This window comes from Gopherus flavomarginatus, chromosome 6 (genome assembly GCF_025201925.1).
Source record: "Gopherus flavomarginatus isolate rGopFla2 chromosome 6, rGopFla2.mat.asm, whole genome shotgun sequence".
Lineage (NCBI taxonomy): Eukaryota > Metazoa > Chordata > Testudines > Testudinidae > Gopherus > Gopherus flavomarginatus.
In genome coordinates this window covers 25,206,970-25,227,775 of record NC_066622.1, presented here as the reverse complement: position 1 = coordinate 25,227,775, position 20,806 = coordinate 25,206,970, and the positions used below count along the sequence as shown (strand labels likewise).

Below are 20,806 nucleotides of genomic sequence, written 5' to 3'. Positions count from 1 at the left end.
TGTGATTGCAGTGAGAGATTCCAAAATATAGACATATTGCACAACATTTAGCAAGTAAGCGCTGTAGCTTTCATATCATGTTGGTAAGAACATAAAAATTGAGGCTAAGGCAAGAAGAAAAAGACACAGGAGATCGTAACAGGAGGAACTAAATTTTTATGTGCATGAAAAGTACACTTAGGTTTATAAGTGCAGTCCTGCCTTACAGCTTTATTTAAACTAAGATGGAATGCAGCCCCATGAAATGGGTGACTTTTTAGCAACTACCTCACTGTGTGTGTGGAGAAAGGGCACTGGGGCCCTGCTCAACCACACTCACTTTCAGGAGCAGCATCTCTGAGTCCCGACTGCTCTACTTTCGTCTAATCCTTCCTCAATGGAACCTCCTTCTCCAGCCCTAGGGCGATGGCTTTTTCCCTCCTCTTCCAGCAGCCCCAGAGCAACATCCCTCTTCTCTGTGAAACATCCCTCCACCAACTCTTCACGGAGGACAACGTTCCCGGGAGCCAACCTCTCGGAAAAGCCTCTCTCGGCCCCGCCCCACGCCCCACGCTCCACGCGCCGTCCCGCTTCCCCTCGCTTCTCTCTCTCCAACCCGGAAGCGGAGCCCACAGGAGACATCAGGGTCAGGGCTGGGGAGCAAAGTTCCGCCGAGGCTTCATAGTACATAGCACGCAGGTGCGCGCGCTCCACATCTGCGCACTGCTGTGCGAGCGAGATCGACGCCTGCGCAGGAGAGGGTAGGCGGTCGCTGGCTGAGCCTTCGGTCAGGCCCAGTTCAGAGCGGCTCCTCCCTCTCCCGGGTGCCAGCCCCCTCCTTCCTCTCCCCGGCAGCGCTGCTGCTGCCGCTACTACACCGGGTAGGTTTCCAGTCACTATGGCGGCTGGGGCTGGGAAGGTAAGAAGGGAGGGAGAGGGGCGCTCGCTTGCTCCTCTGCCGGTCGCTGGGCAGGGGAGTCCCGGGCCGGGGCCGGGGGCCGCCAGGCTGGGGCTCAGCCTGATCGGGTTTGTTTTGGTTTTGCAGGTCAGAAGAAAGTTTTCGTTGTCGGCGGCCGCCTCAGAACGACACTGAGCGGGAGGCATCCGGGCCCGGCCTCCAGGCCTCTCCCGTAGCCGGAGCAGGGCCAGCCCCGCTGGGCCAGCGGAGACCCTGCTCCCCAGGAGAGAGCGACAAACGGCATCCCGATGCGCAGCCACCTGCGGAGACCCTGAGGGGAATAGATCCCTCCCCCTTTGGCCGGGCGGCGGGAGACCTGACTTACTGTAGCTAGCCCCCGTCAGAGACACCCCCTGCCCTCCTAAGGCAGCCTTCCTCACTGAGACATCCCGCCCCTCTGAGGGGCGATTCCTCCTTCTGTCAGTCCAACCTTCGTGAGCTCCTGCAAACCCCCTGTCTGCCACCTCTCCTCAGAGTTGAGGAGGCCCTCGCCCCTTCAGTTCGTCCTGCAAGACCCTTCCTCTGTTTCTCCCCGGGTGGAGAACAGTTTGAAGCCCTTCTCCACCCTTTATCAAATTCCCTACCTGAGTGACCGATTGAAACTCTAGCCTCGGGTCAGTTTTTTTCTGGTGTAGGGGAAGAGAACAGTGTAGCTTTGCTACCTCTGGTCGAGGACCACCCATCCTACTTTATCTTACTGTCTGAAGAAGATGAAATGTGGACTGTCATGTGGATCAACTAAACGGACTGTCTTTTGTGGAGCGAATGCTTCATACGCATTCTCCAGCTCTTGATCTGGGCTCTGAGGCTGGCTAGACGCTAAACCTTTTTTATCCCTTGACCCCAGCCCCCTAAATCTTTCCTTGCTTTCATGCTGCATTGGTCAAAATTTTGGTAAGTGCTGTTTACGGAATAAAAAAAAAGAAGGCAGTCTAAATCCCCAACACAAGTATTTGTGTGTGACTCATCTACTTGGATTTAAAGACATCTCCACCTTCTTCTTCTTGCTTCTCATCTGCAAAGTCAGATGTTTGTTCCTGTTCTTCCTGATGAGCATGGATTGAAAGTTGCACCTTCTAGATTTTTTTCAGGGTGCCGCTGATACTGTTAAAGGACATAATGGGGCTTTTTCACTGGATTATTGCCAGAATCAGTTTACACACTGCAACAATGAGTTGTTAGGCATGTACAGGTAACATTTGTCCTGCTTTGATGTAAAATTGCTGGGGAGATTTGGGATAAAATTTTGTGGAAGGCAGTCTGGATCAGGAAGAGTTTCTCTTCATCCCTGTTTGGCGTGACATCCCCAATCTGTCCTCGATGCCTTCAGCCTTGGCTATCTTCACTTGCCGCCCGAACTCTCACCCATTTCAGGAGCGCCATGTCTACCTGGACGAGCCTGTCAAAATCGGCCGTTCGGTGGCTCGCTGCCGGCCAGCTCAGAATAATGCTACTTTTGACTGTAAGGTGCTGTCCAGGAACCATGCTCTTGTCTGGTTTGACCACAAGACGGGCAAGGTAAGTCCATTTGTGTTTGTAAGGGAGAGAATAATTAATGAAATGCTAAATTATTTTAATCAACGGTTGGGTTTCTGCAAATTCCTGTAAATTGCAACTGGCTTTGGCCTGCTAGTTTCTCTCTAAATAGTCAGTATGGTCACATTTGAAGCAAGTAAGGTGTATGTTGTTATCAGGAATTCTGATTTTCAGTTAAATTGATAAAGCCCTGCTAAAGGAAAAGCTTGAGAACAGGATTCATTAAACATTATAAAAACAAAATTGTTAGCAGAGGGAACTGGTGGATCCTGAAGATTTCCCTTGTTCATTCCTGCAAAAGTATGATGTCAGAAGTCTTATTCTATGTAATACAAAAACTGAAGTATAAAACTTGAAAAAGTTATGGTAAGCAAATACTTATTTTGGAAACTTGTTACTTTAAATTTAGGGAGCACTTCTCTAAGAGAATTGTTGCTTTTCCTAAAGCATAGTTCATTGATATAAACAAATGTTTAATCTCTCATATGTACAATGTATTTTATATTAGGTAAAAGGCTCACAATTTTAGTGGTAGAACATGTCATTTTGAGCAACTGTCCCAAAAACAAAGCATTATAAATGACTAAAATCTCTTTTGTATGGTATTCTATGTACTTGCACTTTTGAAGGTTGGACAAAATATTTTAGTATTAACTTTTATGTGCTATCAGCATAACATTACCTGCAGTGATTATAATTAATGGCCTGTTAAATCTGCTCTCATTGCTAGTGAGATGGAGTTAAAATATGCAGTGTGTTATCTTAACCTGGGCCTGGCCTTCTAAAAAAGGCAGGGGGTGAGACTCAATGACCTTGTGGGGGAGGGATAGCTCAGTGGTTTGAGCATTGGCCTGCTAAACCCAGGGTTGTGAGTTCAATCTTTGAGGGGGCCACTTTGGGATCTGGGGCAAAAATCAGTACTTGGTCTTGCTAGTGAAGGCAGGGGGCTGGACTTGATGACCTTTCAAGGTCCCTTCCAGTTCTATGAGATGGGTATATCTCCATATATTATTATATATTAAATAAGGATCACGGCTGTCATAAAATGAAGTTTAGAAGCTTTGTTATACTTGTTTTGTCCACTAGGGACTGACCTGGGTTAAACAAAGCTATTTTAAGCTGTCATGTTAAATTTCAATTGCTAAATAATAGCAAAAGCTGTGCTTTGTTCACAAGTGTCGGTCACTCAAAAAGCAACGTGCTTTAAAAATGAGTATTAAAAATTTCCTGGCCTAGTGCTTCCTTATTTACTATTCAGTTTTGTACTCTGATGCTTCTCTTATTGTATATGTCCTTCTATGAAGTACTTTTCAATAATTCAGTTCATTGTAATAGAATAGTCATGTAACCAACTGTTTTAAAGTGTGACCCAGCATAAGAAACAACATGGTACAGTAAGAGTTCTTAAATCTTCTGATAATTACCATATGTTATTCAATACTTAGACATGATGGGACAAGTAAAGAGTTTAATTTCTTAAGGCTGGGTTGTGTCATGACTTTGAAGTTGCTTACACATAATTATCATGAACTACTATTTATGTGAATTAATATTTTACTGGATTTTTTTTATATTCTGCATAATGCAGTATATGAGATACTTGTCACATTGGAAATAGCCATTTCGGATCATAACATCAGTCTATAAAACTTAATGTTTTCAATTTGAGATTATATATGTGGTCTTTCCTGTTTGACATAGTGGGTTGGACTCAGTCACCTAAAATGTTTGTTCCAATCTAGTCTAGCATTTCTGACATACATTTTTGGCATATAATGCCTTCCATCCTTTCTCAGTGCTTTGCAAACGTAATTAAGCCTCACAACAACCTTGTAAGGTCAGTGAATGTTTTTACAGATAGTTAAACTGATGCACAGGGTGACTTTGATGTTGGGCAAATCAACTAAATTGATGGCAGAGCTTACGACATAGGCAACTGAATTATTTTTAATCAAGAGTAGTTAGTTTTAGACTCACTAACAGAAATCAAATAAATGAGTTTTTAAATTGCTTTATTTTCTTTGCATGACTCTGGATTTGTAATGGTTTACTTAAACTTTCATTTTTAAGTTACAGGTCTGGATTTGCCCAGATTGGTAGTGAATAAAAGATGTAGGCATTTGATGGTGGATGGGCGTATAACATACGAGGAGCTGGCCTTGGTTAAGTACTTCTGGACAGATGTCCACATAATAAACCCATCACCGTAACTGGTGATTTCATTGGTAGTTTTGGCAGATACCCAGGAATGAATGGAGAATCCACTACATTTTCTTTCTTGAAGGTGGTCCTCTTCTGAAACAGGGTTGAAGCATGCTGGTGTAACAACATGGGGCACCTTGAATTGTATACCGGTATATGGCTGAATGGAGGATTTCAGTCTCAGGGTCTGCTTGGATTCCTATATGAGCAATAAATTGCAACAAGTTAAGATGGTTTTTTTGAGGGTGGGGGAGAAGAGAAATGCTCTGTAAGAGAATGTAGTTTTAATGATATCACAATATGATTGCCTACATCTGGGTCCCTTACAATCTGGTCTAGCAGTTATGACTGGGCTGGTGTCCCCAAGTCATGGACAGTCATGTGGTCGTAATCAATGAACAGGGGTTGCAGTAATTGCTAGAGCTGGGAAGGACAGGCAAGAGTCAGGATCAGCATCAGGCTGGAGTTGGAAACTGGAGAATAGAAAGTGAGCTGAACTCTGGAGTTAAACTTCTGGCCTACTGCGTAGTTGTTTAGACAACATTCTGGGACACCATCCAGGATCAAATAGTGAGCATGGGCCAATCAGAAGGCTGCAGGATGCTGTCATTCTGGACCTTTTGGGCAACACTTCCTATGGTGTCTAGTCTCTACCATGCTCCTTGGATGTGGCTTTGTAGGGCCTCTAAGTGACGATGTGATAACATCAGCTATCCTAAACTCTGCAGACTTGGGTTCTAGTCCCAAGGATTCATGCAACAATAAATACAAACGTAGTGAAAAGGCAGCTGGAAGACAGATACATATAGCCCTTGAATTTTCCTTTATGATCAGTCACAAAAATATTCAGCTATATTGCTTATAATTCCTTACTCTTACAAAACCTGCAGTGCTTGCAGAATGCAAACAAAAACACAATAATTAAACATGCTAGTAACGTTTGCACACAAACGCTGAAATAACGAATGGTTAGCAGAGCCAGCCATTATAATAACCACTCTTACCCAGGAATGTCATTAGCCTAAGATCTAATGTCTTTGTCTTACTGATTAACGTAATACTGTAATCATTTCTCAGAAGCTTGTAGATGGAATAGAACACCTTATTAAGTCGACCTTTTGTGACAGTTTAGGCAGCAACTTAAAAAATATTTTATAACGGGGAGAAATTTTCATAGAAGTGCATCGCAAGTGGCATAATGATTTGAGGTATCAGGAAACTAGCCTGATTTTTTTTTAAACAGGAAACCATAATTTCGATAATCATTTTAATTCTATTTTGCATTTGTGCTTTTTAGTTACTTTGCTTTTCTTTTTCTTTTTTTAAAAGTTGATTTTCATCAATTTGTAACCAGTAAAACATATTGATGTGCAAGTAAATATAGTCTTCACAGTAAATTTGGTGCTTTTTGGTAACCAGGAGTCTAAATTATATTTATTTATATTTATTTAAGTAATTATATATCTCAGTATACATTTATTCAGATTTTTAGTTATGTTAGACATGCATCATTCACCATTTTCTAAATAAGAAGAACTTTTTACTTGTAATTTGTGTCAACTCTCTTTGGATGGAAATTGGAATTCAGTGAGAAGTGGACAAAAGACAGCATTTAATTCTTTTATTAGAAAATGACCTTATGTTCTGAATACAAGAAAAAAGTTTATCAAAACATGTTTTACATTTAAAACTGATTTAACTTTTAAAAACCATTTGTAGTCAGTGAATTGATGTCACCATGTCCTTCAGGATTTTATTAAGATGATGTTTATATATATAGTGTGTGTGTGTGTGTGTGTGTGTGTGTGTGTGTAAAAAAAAAAAAAAAAAAAGTGAACGGTACAGGGCGAACTCATCCTCCCACCTCGTTTTTATTCATAGATTGGAAGAAGAAAACAAACTTTTCTGCTTTTTCAATTCTAATTGGTTTCTCAGTTTGGGCTCTCTGTACTTGCGGAAGAGGCTACTGCTGGTTTAGCGCTTGAGCAAGCTCCGATTCCAGGTGCTTAGTCAATGGCTTGACTTTCTTTTGAAACTTGGTGACAAACATACTGCTTGCATATTTTGTTATTTAAATAATTTAAATAATTTTAATAGATTATAGTGTTTAGGCTTTAATTTAAAATTTCAATTTCAAAGTAATTTACATACGGTTTATTTATTTTATTTTTATTTTATTTTTTTAAAGAAAACTTATTTTTATCCATCCTGGATACCAAACTTGTTTGAGAATGACTGGATGCCATACTGGTTTGGGGCTGCTACATGTGCTACACTAAATCACTGTTTAAAAATGTCATGGAACTTTTTGTTGAAAGATTTCAGTACCATACTTTGTATAGTGTGCTTTACATATGTGTGAAAAAGATGTAAGCTTCTTTGGGCTGGCAGCTATGAAAGACTAAAATAGTATTAACAGTTTGAAAAAAAAATGGTGTGTGAAAGTGGGGACAGGTTTTGAGGGAAATCAGTAATAGAAAGCCAAGTGAAAATAGGGATTAAATAGGGTTTAAAGCAGTGGTTTTCAAACTTCTGTACTGGTGACCCCTTTCACATAGCAAGTCTCTGAGGGCGACGACCCCCCCCTTATAAATTAAAAACACTTTAAAATATATTTAACACCATTATAAACACAGGAGGCAAAGCAGGATTTGGGGTGGAGGCTGACAGCTTGCGGACCCCTCGCTGCCCACCTAAAATGTAATAACCTCGTGATGAGAACCTTTGGTTTAAAGGGTCACATGTAACTAAAATCTGCACTTCTGTCTGAAAAAAAATCACTGTTAGAAGTTGCAATGAAGATCACTGTAACAAAAAGGGGATGGAAAAAAAATCTTAGAAAGTTTCCTTTGTATTTGGCAGCACTCTAAGAATAGCCAGTTTTACTGTTTTCCTTGGGTAGACAGTAATACCCTGCTTTGGTTGTGCGGTTTCACTCAACAGTAGAGAGGAAAGAGAAACATAAAGTTGTTAAATCATAAAAACTGGTCTTAAGCTTTTGGGAGCAAGTACTACCTGAAACTACTTTTAACTTATTTTTTAAATATTACAGATTGAGTCATCACTTTAAGGAGGGCTTGGAAAGAGAGGGTGGGTTACTTAACACATGGGAAGCGGCAGTTTGTCCCAAATTTAGGGCTGGTATAAAAGGAGGTCTGAATTAGGGTGAGAGAGGAAAAAGGTGTGCTAAGTCTATGAAATTCTTAATAAAATAATTGTTCAGCATCCTTTTACTTCCACTCCTAAAACATATCCATAATATATAAACTATTCACATGTAAAAACTTTTTTAAAAATCTGTTTACTTTTAATACTATCTCAAGCCGTGAACTACTTTTGCCTTGAAAAATTGCAACTTCAAATACTGTAGAACTCTGAGTGTGACTTCCTCCTGGCTGAAATGTTGGAACACTTCCAATTTAGAGTCCTTGGTGGAACCCTGAACTTCCCTTCAGATACTTAGGCTTTCAGAAAGGTCCTTTCACCAGAGGCTTTTAAAGGAACTAAGTAGCCATAGGGTGAGAGACAAAGTATTGTCATGAATCAAAATACAAATACAAAATACAAGAGATGGGGGGGTGTCAATTTTTCATGAATGCAGAAACTGAAGTGGGTTGCCATGGAGTTCAGTACTAGGACAGGTGGTGGTTAATGCATATACAGTCTGGACAAGGGGTTGAATAGTAAGGTTACAAAGTTTGCAAATGTCAATTATTATGTTAGTCAAGTCCAGAGAAGCCTAGGAAGAGCTTCAGAGGGACCTAACCAAGCTAAATGAATGGGTACTGTGATGGTAGGTTAAGTTTTAATGCTCATAAAGGAGATCATGCTAGATGACCTGGTCTTAAAAATCTGTGGGGAAAAATGAGAACTAATAATAAACAGTATCCACTCCAGTAAAGGATCTGGGCATCACTGTGGACAGATGAGTGAAAATCTCTGTCTAGTGGGAGCTGAGGCTTAAAAAATAGCAAACAATGTCAGGATACCTAAGGAATGAAGAAGAATATAAAAATATTATAATATCATTATATAAAGCAATTGGAATACTATGTTGAGTATATATCACCCTGTATGAAAAAGGATCTTGCTGAATGAGAGAGCTCTTTCAATGTGTCTGCTGAATATTCAAAGCTTCAAAAATGGCTTTAGTTAATGCTGTGAAAAAGGAAAGAAAAAACTCTATCCCGTGCAATTGACTATAACGAGTAGTATACATATAATTAAAAAAACTGATTGTAGTACAATAACATTTCAGAGTATTAAAACCGAATAGTTAAAAATAGGCTTGTTTCACTATGTTTGCAGTTAACTCTGGGTTTCTGTAAATATAACCTATGAAAAAACGTTGTCATTTTCGTTTCAAATCACTTTTATACTTCCTGGTTAACATGTGGTCTTCGGATTGTTGTTTATATTGGGATTACAAACACTACAGGTGGATGTTCATTTGCAGGAATTTCAGCCCATTCTCACTGGGCAGAAGATGCCCACACACATTGCTTTTCACCCACAGCATCTCCGTCACCAGTCTTAGGGTAGGGAAAATGAGATGGTGCTGACTGTTCCTTGCTAACAGCTCCTTTCCCTTATGCAGCTCTTTCTGTTTGCAGTGGAGGAGCTTATTATCTAAAAATGTTTCCAGCAGTGCATGTTCAGCAACTCTGGTAAACAGGTGACCCTGTAGGAATGATAAACAAGTAATGGTAGTGCAGTGACTGTTCAACTGCATTAGACACTAAACTAGATTTTCTGCAGGTAATGTCAATTTTGTGCATATATTCTGTGAGTGGGCTTTCAAAGGGCTGCAGAATCACTTCGGGTACGTCTGTATTGCAACTAGGCACCACAGCTGGCCTGTGCCAGCCAACTTGGGCTTGCCCGGCTCAAGCTGTGGGGCAGTCTCATTGCAGTATAGGCTTCTGGGCTTGGGCTGGGCCTGAGCTCTGGGACCCTCCCACCTTGCAGGATCGTAGAGCCCAGGTCCCAGCTCAACTCCAGAAGTCTACATTACAATGGAACAATCCTGCAGCCTGAGCCCTATGAGTCTGAGTTGGCTCGCACAGGCCCGCCGCAGGTTTTTGATTGCACTGTAGACATACTCTTGGTGTCTATTTAGCTAATCCAAACATTTTATACAGGGTGCTGTTAAAAAAAATCAACTGGGGCACCAGGCAGATCTCCTGGTTTTGTAAGATCGAGCTTCTGGACCTCATACTTGTTTATAATAACCACTTATTGAAATTTTGTGAGAGACACCTCAGTAGCACTTCTCACAGGCTTTCTTCAGTTCAGCTTTTTGCTTTTCCTTGTTTTGCAGATGTTAGCTGTGATAGCTGACTGAACTGCATTCCAGGTGTGTGTGGGGGGGGAAGAGGTTTGGTTTTTTTTTCTTCCCCAAATGCACTAGATATCAGTCACAACTGCTCCTAGCAATGCTATTCTCTGTTCTGCTAAGTTTTGCTGTTACTTTCAGGTGTTTTGAGGAAAATGCAGCCTGGCAACAAAAAGTGGGGGTGGCATTTAGATTATTTGTAAGGCAAGTTTTCTAAATGTCAACAATTTTTTGTAGTATACATGACTCATTTTACATTTTAAAACTTCAATATTTACGCAGACGGTCTTTAAGAACCAGGTATTTGAGATATTTAGTGTTTTGAGTTGTGTGTTATTGCAGCTGGGAGAAAATATCGTGATCTTGTTGGGGAAAAAAACTAGTAAAGATACTCCAGATTTTTGAAGATGTTAACACATGAACATTTCGTATTGATAAATCCCTTATAACGCTGACTCTTAAGCAGTGGTTCATGGGCCAGCAGTGTGGGTGAGTACTTGGAAATCCCTTTCTGAACACAAGACACAAAGCTGAAATGAGCCTCAGAGCTGTTGCGCCCTCCCACCTACTATCATAAGCACCTCTGTTGTACAATCACATTAATAAATTTGTCCAGCTCTCTGTCTCTAGCAGAAACTTCCTTGTGATTTCCAGCCTGAATTTGTTCATGCCTAGTTTATATGCATTTGTTCTTGTCAACGTTGTCCTTTAGCTTAAATAGCTTTTTCACCCTCCTTGTGTTTATTGCCCTGCTGTATTTATAGAAAGCAATCATATCCCCTTCTGTCATCTTGTTGTTAGGTTAAACAAGTGAAGCTCTTCTAGTTTCCTCTCATACTATAGTCTCTCCATTCCCCTGATCATCCTGCTAGCTCTTTTTCTGTGCCTGTTCCAGTTTCAATTCATCTTTCTGAACACGGATGAAGAGAATTGTACACAGTATTACAAATGAGATTTTTACCACTGCTTTGTGCAATGGCATTAATATTTCTCAGTCTCACCTGATGCATCCTAGGATCACACTGGCGTTATTCACAGCTGAATCACATTGGTGGCTCATAGTTGTACAGTGATCGAGCAACACACCCAGGTCTGTTTTCTCCTTTGTCATTTCCAACTGATGAGCCCCCAGCTTGTAGATGAAATTTCTTATTATTAGACGTTTCACTTTTGTACTATCAAATTTCATCCTATTTCTGTTAGTCCAGTCTTCAAGGTCATCCAGATCTTCCTTTATAATTTTCTGCTCCTCCTCCTCTGTATTGTTGAGGCCTTCCAGCTTTCTATCATCAGCAAATTTTATTAGCATATTTCTACTCTGTATGCCATGGTCATTAATGAAAATATTGAATAAAATTGGTCTCCAGACTAGTTGTTGAAGAACTCCCCTAGTAACTTTCCTCCAGTCTGATAGTTCACTTGTCAGCACAACTCATTGCCTTCTCCCCTTTGGGTAGTTCTTTATCCACAGTATCATTCTTGTGCTAATTTAACTGATAATTTCCCATGTGGTACCATGTGAAATGCTTTACTGAGTCCAAGTATGTTAGACCTACAATAGAACCTCTGAATTATGAACACCTCGGGAATGGAGGTTGTTTGTAACTTTGAAATGTTTGTAACTCTGAACAAAATATTACGGTTGTTCTTTCAAAAGTTTACGACTGAATATTGACTTACTATAGCTTTGAAACTTTACTATGCAGAAGAGAAATGCTGTTTTCTCTCTTTTTTTTTTTTTTAAGTAATTTACATTTAACACAGTACTGTACTGTATTTTGTTTTGGATTTCTTAAGTCTCTGCAGCTTCCTGATTGTGTACTTCTGGTTCCAAATGAGGTGTGTGGTTGACTGGTCAGTTCATAACTCTGGTATTCGTAACTCTGAGGTTCTACTGCACTTCATTACCCTTATCTAAAAATTGGTTGTTTTATCAAAGAAGGAAATCAGGTTTGTTCGGCATGATCTCCCTTGGCAAATCAGTGTTGCATCAGATCCCCTTTACTGTTTGTTTACATTCATGGGCATATTCTTTCCTTCACAATTTGTTTTAAAGCCTTGCATGCTACTGAGGTCAAACTAATAGGACTGTAATTGCCCAGATCATTTCCCCCCCGCCTTTCTTAAATATACAACATGAGTTGTTTCTCCAGCAGTATGCTGCTACCTCTGAATAAACAGATGTATTAAAAATCCTTGCTACTGGACTAGAAATCTCATGTGCCAGTTCTTTCAGTATTCTGGGATGGAAGTTATCTGGTCCTTCCCTTCTCTCCCCAACATCCCCGATTTGAGCTCTTTAAGCTTTCATTCCACCTCAGATGTGTTAGTTTCCATTTCTATATACTTGTTTCCATCAGCTATCCTGCCTTCATGCCTGTGTTCCATATGATCATCCTTAGTGAAAACCAAAGCAAAGTATTCATTTAATTTTTGGGCTGTACCTATACTATCTTTAACCTCCATCACATCCACTGAATAGGGTCCCAGCCTCATCCTTCCTTATTCTCTTTTTACTTATATAACTAAAAAACCTTGTAATTTATTTTAGTTTCCTTGGCAAGAGCTCATTCAGCGTCACTTTTAGCAATTCTCACTTTATTCCTACATTTTCTAACCTGCAGTAGGTGGCTTTTTGTGCTGATCAGTCTCTTTTTCCATTCCCCAAAGCTCTCTAATACTCACCTGGATGAATAGCCACCTGCAAGAGAGTGTGAAGCTTTCCTCTCTAAGTTGTGTGGTTGACTGGTCAGTTTGTAACTCTGGTGTTCATAACTTTGAGGTTATACTGTACCTTTACTTAAAAATATTGATTTGTAATTTTTAAAAAGAATATGTATATCCAATTTTATCCCTCCTCTAGTTTTTATGTGGTGTTTGTCTGATAATGTAAGCTCTTTGGAGCAGGGACTGTGCCTTTGTCAGTCTTTATAGAGAATGTAGAATAGGAGCTCCAGTCCTGATTGTGAAGACTCTGGGTGCCACTTAATAGAAATGTTAAATACGCAACCTTGTCTTGAACTTTCAAAACTACTGGGGCTCAACATATGTTCTCTTCTGGAATTTAAAATAGTATAGAAACAGATGCTGTTCATCATCTTGCTAAGGTAATTTCCCAAAGACATAATGGTTGCTAAAAATTATGCATCCTTTTCGGAAAGCAATAATATCCAAATAGCACTCTTCAAATATAGTGTTACTGTGATTGGTTATCTTATTTGAAACTCCTTCAAAGAACAGAAAAGATCTATAAAGACAAAAGGCTCATGTTTTCTCTTAAGGCAAATTTGAATTGTGACTTGTTTACCTCCTGATACTGACTTGCATTTCTTCATAACACAAGCTGAGATGACTAGACAGAATATGCTACTATCATAGAATCATAGATCTGTTATGAATATCTTAACTGTAAGAGAGAGTCAGTCAACTGCATTTTTGTAAAACAACCTTCTACTACTTAAGCTGCTGTAGCATTTCAGTGTAGACACTACCTATGCCAATGGGAAGGATTCTCCCATGGGTATAGATAATACACCTCCGTGAGAGGCAGTAGCTAGGTTGATAGAAGAATTCTTCTGTTGACGTAGCGCTGTCTACAGCAGGGGTTAGGTCAGCTTAATTATGCTGCTCAGGGGTATGGATTTTTCATCGTTAAGACAACTTAATTTTCTCCTGTAGAGCAGGCCTTAGAATCCTTATGAAAGTAACTGACTTTTTTTATTTCAAACTACAGTTATTTTTAAATGGAGAGAAAATAAGCTCTTTGGAAAGGCAACTAGAAATGCTTTTGACATTAGGCTTTTTCCCACCATATGGATTCTTGGGATGGACTCTTTATTTTGGTATCTGAATTGTATATCCTCCATTTTACTGTAAAATCATTTCTATTCAGTATTTAAGATCTAATTATCTACATAATGTAAGGTGAACTGTGAATGGAAACCAGTGAAAAGTTCTTAAAATCTCACTTGGCATTTAAGCCACTTGAAATTTCTGTACAGACATTATGCAAATGGAATCTGACAATGCTTCAGTAAAGTGTACTTTATGAAACACTACATATCAGTAAAGTATTTTAAATCTCTTTTGTTGAAACTGAATTATCGAACTAGCATATGCAAAGTGCAATGCTAATTTTATTTTTTGAAATGTGAGAAGAATAGTATTTGGTTATGAAAGCCTGTTGTGTAGACAACATAACTTTTTGAAAAATCACTGACCATGGTAGACATCTCTAACTAGCGATAAATTTAAAATGTCATTTCATAGAGCTCTTTCATTAACTCTTACTAAAGTTGTAGGAATTTTTCTCACTTAAATGTGAAATGGCTTTGAGGATAAGTAGTTTTGGTATTTGTATATTATTAAGCTCTAGAATATACAGTGTGACTTGAGGAGCTTTCATTTTTGTAACTTTTCAGGTTGTTTATTCATTAAAAGCTTAGTTACGGTGTCCATCCATTTTTTAGAAGTCATATGTCCACATTGCAACTCACCACCACAACTGACTTCTTCGGTAGTCTTGTCAGAGAGGTCAAACATTGAATGAAAATGGAGACAGAATCACCCTAAGTGCTAAAGGATTCAACCAGTGCAGACTCAGACATTCTAGTAGGGCAGCGTAGAGAAGCTTGTGTTGCCATTGCTTTGTATGCTTTTTCCAAGGATATAGGACTTTAGGCCTATAGCTGTTTGCCTGGCAGGAGCAGCCCTGGAAGTTAACCCAGTTAAGCAATATCATTTTCATCATTTAACCAATTAACTTTTTTAAACACTATTTATAGCCCTAGTTTCTGCTAAAATTTACTTGATGGAAGAAAATGAAACATCAAATGATCAAGTTCTGTAAGAGTGGAAATAATAGAGTACTTTCGCTTGATGGCTCTCAACCACTACTTCCTTTTTAAATATTCAAGGGGAAACTGATTTTTTTTTTTGTCTTCCTCTTCATTTGAACATTTTTTCCTAGACTACACATGCTAGAGAGAGGGCACAAAAGCCAGGAATACACATCTACACCAAAAAGAGAGAGAGACCTTCACAATCTCTGAAGCAACAGAAAAAACTTAAATGTAAGGGTAGCAAGTTGACATTAGATACAGCCACAGTAATGGTTGAGCGGGGCATTTCACAGAAATACAAATTCTATCTGACCCTAAGTCAGCTGTTTAGAATGTGAGTAGGGATCTTAGTGCTTTATGAAAGGGAGACATAGTAAACCTGTGTTTCTAGTGACTATTAAATGTAATGGTACAGAATTTATAGTGCATGTGTCATAGAAACCCATGTTCTGTGTTACCGATATTACTGAACATTTGAAGGCACACTTCTTCCTACGGTCTTTCCTCATATATTCATCCTAACTTTCAATTAAATTGTCTTCCAGACAGTTGATTGGAACTCTTAAAAATATCTGTATGGTATACCGACACCCTCTGACTTCCAAATTTGAACACAAAAAGGAAAATGGAAGAGGTGCTGCTCATTGATGAAAGTGGAAAACTCCGTAGTTTTACCTGAACAAAATGTATGCACTGACGCATTAACCAACAGCTTTCTCTCAAAACTTGAATTCTGTCTGCTCTTGGATATATATGCAAAATTTTCACTGATTTCAATGGGAAGTCTACATTTATATGTAAGAGCAGAATTTCGTCATTAATATCTATTGTCACAAATTGGTGGACTTTGTTTTATCCGTATGTTTCTATGGGGCTAGTCAACTGTAATATGCTCCACTTAGGGCCAACTCTGCTAATGGACTATCACTTGGAAGTTTTTGTTAGTGCAGAATGTGTTTGCCTGCCTGCTTTCTGAATATTATAGTCCAACAAGAACATAAAATATCCACCTAATGCACAGGGTGCTGGTTATCTTATAAATTAAATCCAGGTGGTTGTCTCCAAACCCAGGAATGGTGTAAGTACTTCAAGCTGTCTTACTTTTAACACACTTAGTATCTGCGTTCATCTGAAATGTTTACGTGCTCTTTCCCTAGAGTAAATGTGAAAGGACCCTGAAGCAGTGTATTTCCAGTAACAGGCCCTTGAAATGCATCTAGGTATCCGGAATTCATCTAAACTGTAGTCTGAGTGCATTTGGGAAATGCTGTCAGACGTCTCTTGAACTAGACTCTCTCTTTTTTCTAGCTCTTGGCTTCGGTTCCCTTACTTTTCTGCCCTGTTGACCGTGTGCATGGGCTTGTCAACACAAGGAAATAGATCAAAATAGCTAGTTATTCCTCAGTAGCTGTCTCAGAATAGCGCTATATTTGGACACTCGAATTCAGAATGAAAGTCACTTTATTCAGAGAATAATTTGTGCTTCCAAAGTGAAATAATTATTTTATGGAATAAAGTGACTTAGGCTGATGAGCTGACCTGCTGGCCAGGGACAGTAAAACCATGCCCCAAAGCTACTGCTCCACCTTTTTTCACAACTTTGTTATTGTCAAAGTTCAACACAACGCAGATGCCTCATAGCTCCTTCGGGTCTTATCCCACTCTTGTCTTCCAGGCTTTGCAGCCCTTACAGGCTTGCCTTCAGGGTTTCACGCTCTTCCTGGTTGAGACTTCTCCCCACAGGCAGCTGCTGATTCCTACAGGTGTTTCTTTTCCAGCCTTCTGCCTGCCAGCTGCAGCTCAGTGGTCGCCCTCTCAGCTGCTGTACCTAAAAGGCAGGAAGTCCTATATATGACTTCCTGTACGGCACATAACTAGGAGCAAGCATTTCCATTTCCATCTATTACAAAATGGGAAGAAGGTGGGCAGGGTAGTACAGGCTTAGGCTGTATGTTAATACTAAAGTAGTATTCTGCCTCTCTGCTATTGACCCTAATGACAACTCCTGTTTTTGAAATCTAAAACTAGTATTTTTGGCAACTACACCTGCGTACCCCTTTTTCTTTGTGACTGCAGTGTTATGTTTACAAAGGCTGCAATATGAAATCTTCACTACTTTTCTGTATCTTTCAAAACTACATCTGTTCAAGGGTTTATGAATCTTACTTTATAATAGCCTTAACCATACAAAACAGTTTCAGAGATTAGATCTTGTTGGTAATGTCATACCTCATGTTTTAACTTGCTAGCTGATGCTTAAAAGCAATTTTTATAATGCTGCTGTAACAATTGGGAGCAAAAACTTTAAATACTTTGCAAGATTTAACTTTGTATTATTGACTTTATTATTCTGTTGTGTGTTTATTCATGTATTGAAGCAGAGTGGAGACTTTAGTAATCCATTGGACTCTTATACAGCATACCACTTTTCATGTAGAGGCAAGTTTTTAATTAATAGTGAGTGGTCCTTATACTGGTGTACTTTTATAATTGTGACTGAGAAATTACGCTAAACATTGAATACAATAGGGGTTTAATGCCCAGTGTAGTGACCATATGGGTTTATGATTACTAGTATTGCTGTACCATCTAAGGGTATATCTACACCGCACGCTAAGCCCAGGCTCTGACTCAAGTTTGAGTCCAAACCCTCCTCCTATGCACACGCAGATCAGTGTGATTGAGGTCAGTAAGCACTCAGGACCATAGTGGGCAAGTTATGTGGGCCTATGGTGCCTGTGCTCTATCAATATTTAGAAACGTGGGCCTGGCTCCACCAATGTGTGGGATTGCTGTGCTTTGGGGGGGGGCCACGCTTCAGGGGGATGCAGAGTCCAGAGTAGCCTGGGGGGGTTGCGGGGAGCCCGGTGCTGGCAGCAGCGTGTGACTTGGCCCCAGCACTCCTTGTCCCGCCGGCCCGGGGCGGTTGTCCCAGTCTGTCCTATGGATGTTCTGAGCACCACCAAAAATTATACAAACCTGGCACCCATGCTCAGGACTTGGGTCCTAGGACCCTGCTGGCAGGGTGGGTCAGAGCCTGAGTTCTTCTGTGACTTGGGTTCAAATCTGGTTGTTTTTCATATGGATGTAGCTGAAGCTGCAGACTGGAATCTGAAGTCTCCATAGTCTAGTATGGACATGTTAGCATGCCGGAGACCTGAGTCCAGCAATTTTAAACCCAGATTTACAATGCGATGTGGACATTCAAGCATGGGCTTGGAAGCACCAGGTCTACGAGCCCAGGTGTCATAAACAGATAGCTAAGGGTTAATGTCTCTTTCACCTGGAAAGGAGTAACCTGAAACACCTGACCAGAGGACCAATCAGGAAACAAGACTTTTTCAAATCTGGGTGGAGGGAAGTTTTGGGTGTGAGTTCTTTGTTCTTTGTCGTGTGTCTGACCCTCTCGGCTATGAGAGTGATTTTTCTATCTCCAGCTTTCTAATCTTCTTCTGTTCCCAAGTTGTAAGTACAAAGATAGGAAGACCATAAGTTTGTTTTTTTGTATTTACATGTGTGTAGTTGCTGGAATGTGTTAAATTGTATTCTTTGTGGATAAGGCTGTTTATTCATATTTCTTTTAAGCAATTGACCCTGTATTTGTCACCTTAATACAGAGAGACCATTTTTATGTATTTTTCTTTCTTCTTATAAAGCTTTCTTTTTTAGACCTGTTGGAGTTTTTCTTTAGTGGGAATTCCAGGGAATTAAGTCTGCAACTCACCAGGGAATTGGTGAGAGGAAGAAGTCAGGGGGAAAATCTCTTTGTGTTATATTTACTAAGCCTGACTTTGCATACCCTCTGGGTGAAGAGGGAAGTACTTGTGTTTCCAGGACTGGAAACGGGGAAGGTGGAGTCCCTCTGTTTAGATTCACGGAGCTTGCTTCTATGTATCTCTCCAGGAACCCAGGGAGGGAACACCTGGAAGGGAGAAGGGGGGGGGAAATGGTTTATTCCCCTTTGTTATAAGACTCAAGGAATTTGGGTCTTGGGGTCCCCAGGGAAGGTTGTTGGGGGGACCAGAGTGCCCCAAAACACTCTAATTTTTTGGGTGGTGGCAGCTTTACCAGGTCCAAGCTGGTAACTAAGCTTGGAGGTTTTCATGCTAACACCCATATTTTGGACACTAAGGTCCAAATCTGGGAATATGTTATGACACCAGGTCCTACAGACTGGGGTTTACCATGCAGTGTAGGTATATACAGTAGTCATGGACTGGGACTCCAGGTCCCTTTATAGCCTTTAAGTCAAGGTCCACCATCTGTATCTGGGTCTGAGACATGCGCTGGCTACCTATGTGATATTTGTACCTCCTCATTACTGCTAGTAGATTTATTTACTGATATCACTGGGATTGAAGCTACTGCCAGAATTTTTTGTACAGAATCAGAATATTATGCCACCACCACGTTTGCAGCAGTGCTACATGTACAAGCCATTTTGCAACAATATGATGATCTAATTGACTTGCAGCGTACCTGTGCTGTGTCTTAACTTCAGTAACACCTGAAAAATTGTACTATAGGTTGTCTGTCTGTGAGACAACAGTCAAGATGACTTTTTTTAAAAAATATCCACTTCATGAATTGTAATTAACACAGTAGTTTGTCTCTGACCTTCCTATTAAAAAAATTAAAATATTGTTACCGGTTAATACTTTCATGTTGTTTCATGATGCAGCATGATGTGCTTCTGACTTATTGCCTATTTCAGAATTGCATAGTTTTAGAGCTATGTAGAAACTAGCTTGTTGATTTCATTAGATGAGAAGGGAAGATTTTTTTTCATAAACAAGGTGTAGATTTGGTGACATGAGTGCAGTGTTATCAGAATTTCAAATAAAGCATAAAACAGTGCACTCTCTGTGACATGGCTCTGAAAGTAAAAATAAAAGGACAAATAATGTTTGAGTGAAGAGCTTTTTATAAAGCTTATGTAGGTTTTCAATGTTTCAGTTCTAGCTTTTTTAAAATATTTGGCAACATGTGTTAGTCTTTATATTCTATATAATTCACAAATATGAATTACTCCCACTGCTGTGGCATGCTGTTCTTCCACATTTTTTCAGCAAATATTGCAGTCGTCTCTACTGTTCACAATGAAAACTTTTTTTTTTTTTCTTGAAGTTTTTTGATTCATGTGTATTGTGTACTGTGTGCTCCTTTACTCTTGGAGAAGTGCAAGTGCTTAGAAAACATACTTTAAAAATGCCTTGACTTTTTGCTTAATGAATTGTTATATTTTGCATTTATCAAACAGAATTTTTTTTTCTATGGTCTGGACCAGGATTCGGCAGCGTTTCAGAAGTGATGTGCCGAGTCTTCATTTATTCACTCTAATTTAAGGTTTCGCGTGCCAGTAATACATTTTACTGTTTTTAGAATCTTTCTATAAGTCTATAATATATAACTAAACTATTGTTGCATGTAAAGTAAATAAGGTTTTTTAAATGTTTAAGAAGGTTCATTTAAAATTAAATTAAAATGCAGAGCCCCCTGGACCGGTGGCCAGGACCCGGGCAGTGTGAGTGCCACTGAAAATCAACTGGCGCCTTCGGCACACGTGCCAAATGTTGCCTACCTCTGGTCTGGACACTCCTGTTCTCTAAAAGATAGATAGATACAGTGTGGTGGTTTTTTTTTTTTTTTGTTTTTTTTTTTTGGTGGACATTATCAGCAGATCATTGTAGTCATTTTAATAAAAATAGCATTTGCTGCTGCTTAGTGGAAGATAACAGAATTAGGACTATCTAAAGAAAAAAAGCCTTCTTACAGACAGATTGAAAGCTTGACTGCAATACTGATAACACACATGCACGTACTCTGAAGTGGCAGAACCAAAGGGAAAGATTTGTGAATTTATGTATGTAGTCAATGGTTAGTTCATCTTTCAGAATGACTACCCAAGAGCGTAGGTTTTCAAACAGCATTACTCCTCTTGGAGAACTTGATTAC

The 20,806-nt window shown here is 39.8% G+C and overlaps 1 protein-coding gene across 18 annotated transcripts in view; it reads left to right on the top strand.

The window, feature by feature from the left end:
- The first annotated feature begins 761 nt into the window (after positions 1-761).
- The window catches only part of SLMAP (sarcolemma associated protein), a 200,351-nt gene continuing 180,306 nt past the window's right edge, over positions 762-20,806 (top strand). For 17 of the 18 annotated variants that reach the window (XM_050958442.1, XM_050958455.1, XM_050958435.1 and 14 more), the window contains exons 1-2: positions 823-898; positions 1,025-2,455. In XM_050958442.1, coding sequence (XP_050814399.1) covers positions 2,258-2,455 — 198 coding nt within the window. In that variant the 5' untranslated portion in view covers positions 823-898; positions 1,025-2,257. Of the gene's footprint in view, positions 899-1,024; positions 2,456-20,806 lie in introns of all 18 variants that reach the window. The other variant, XM_050958433.1, reaches the window with a different exon arrangement.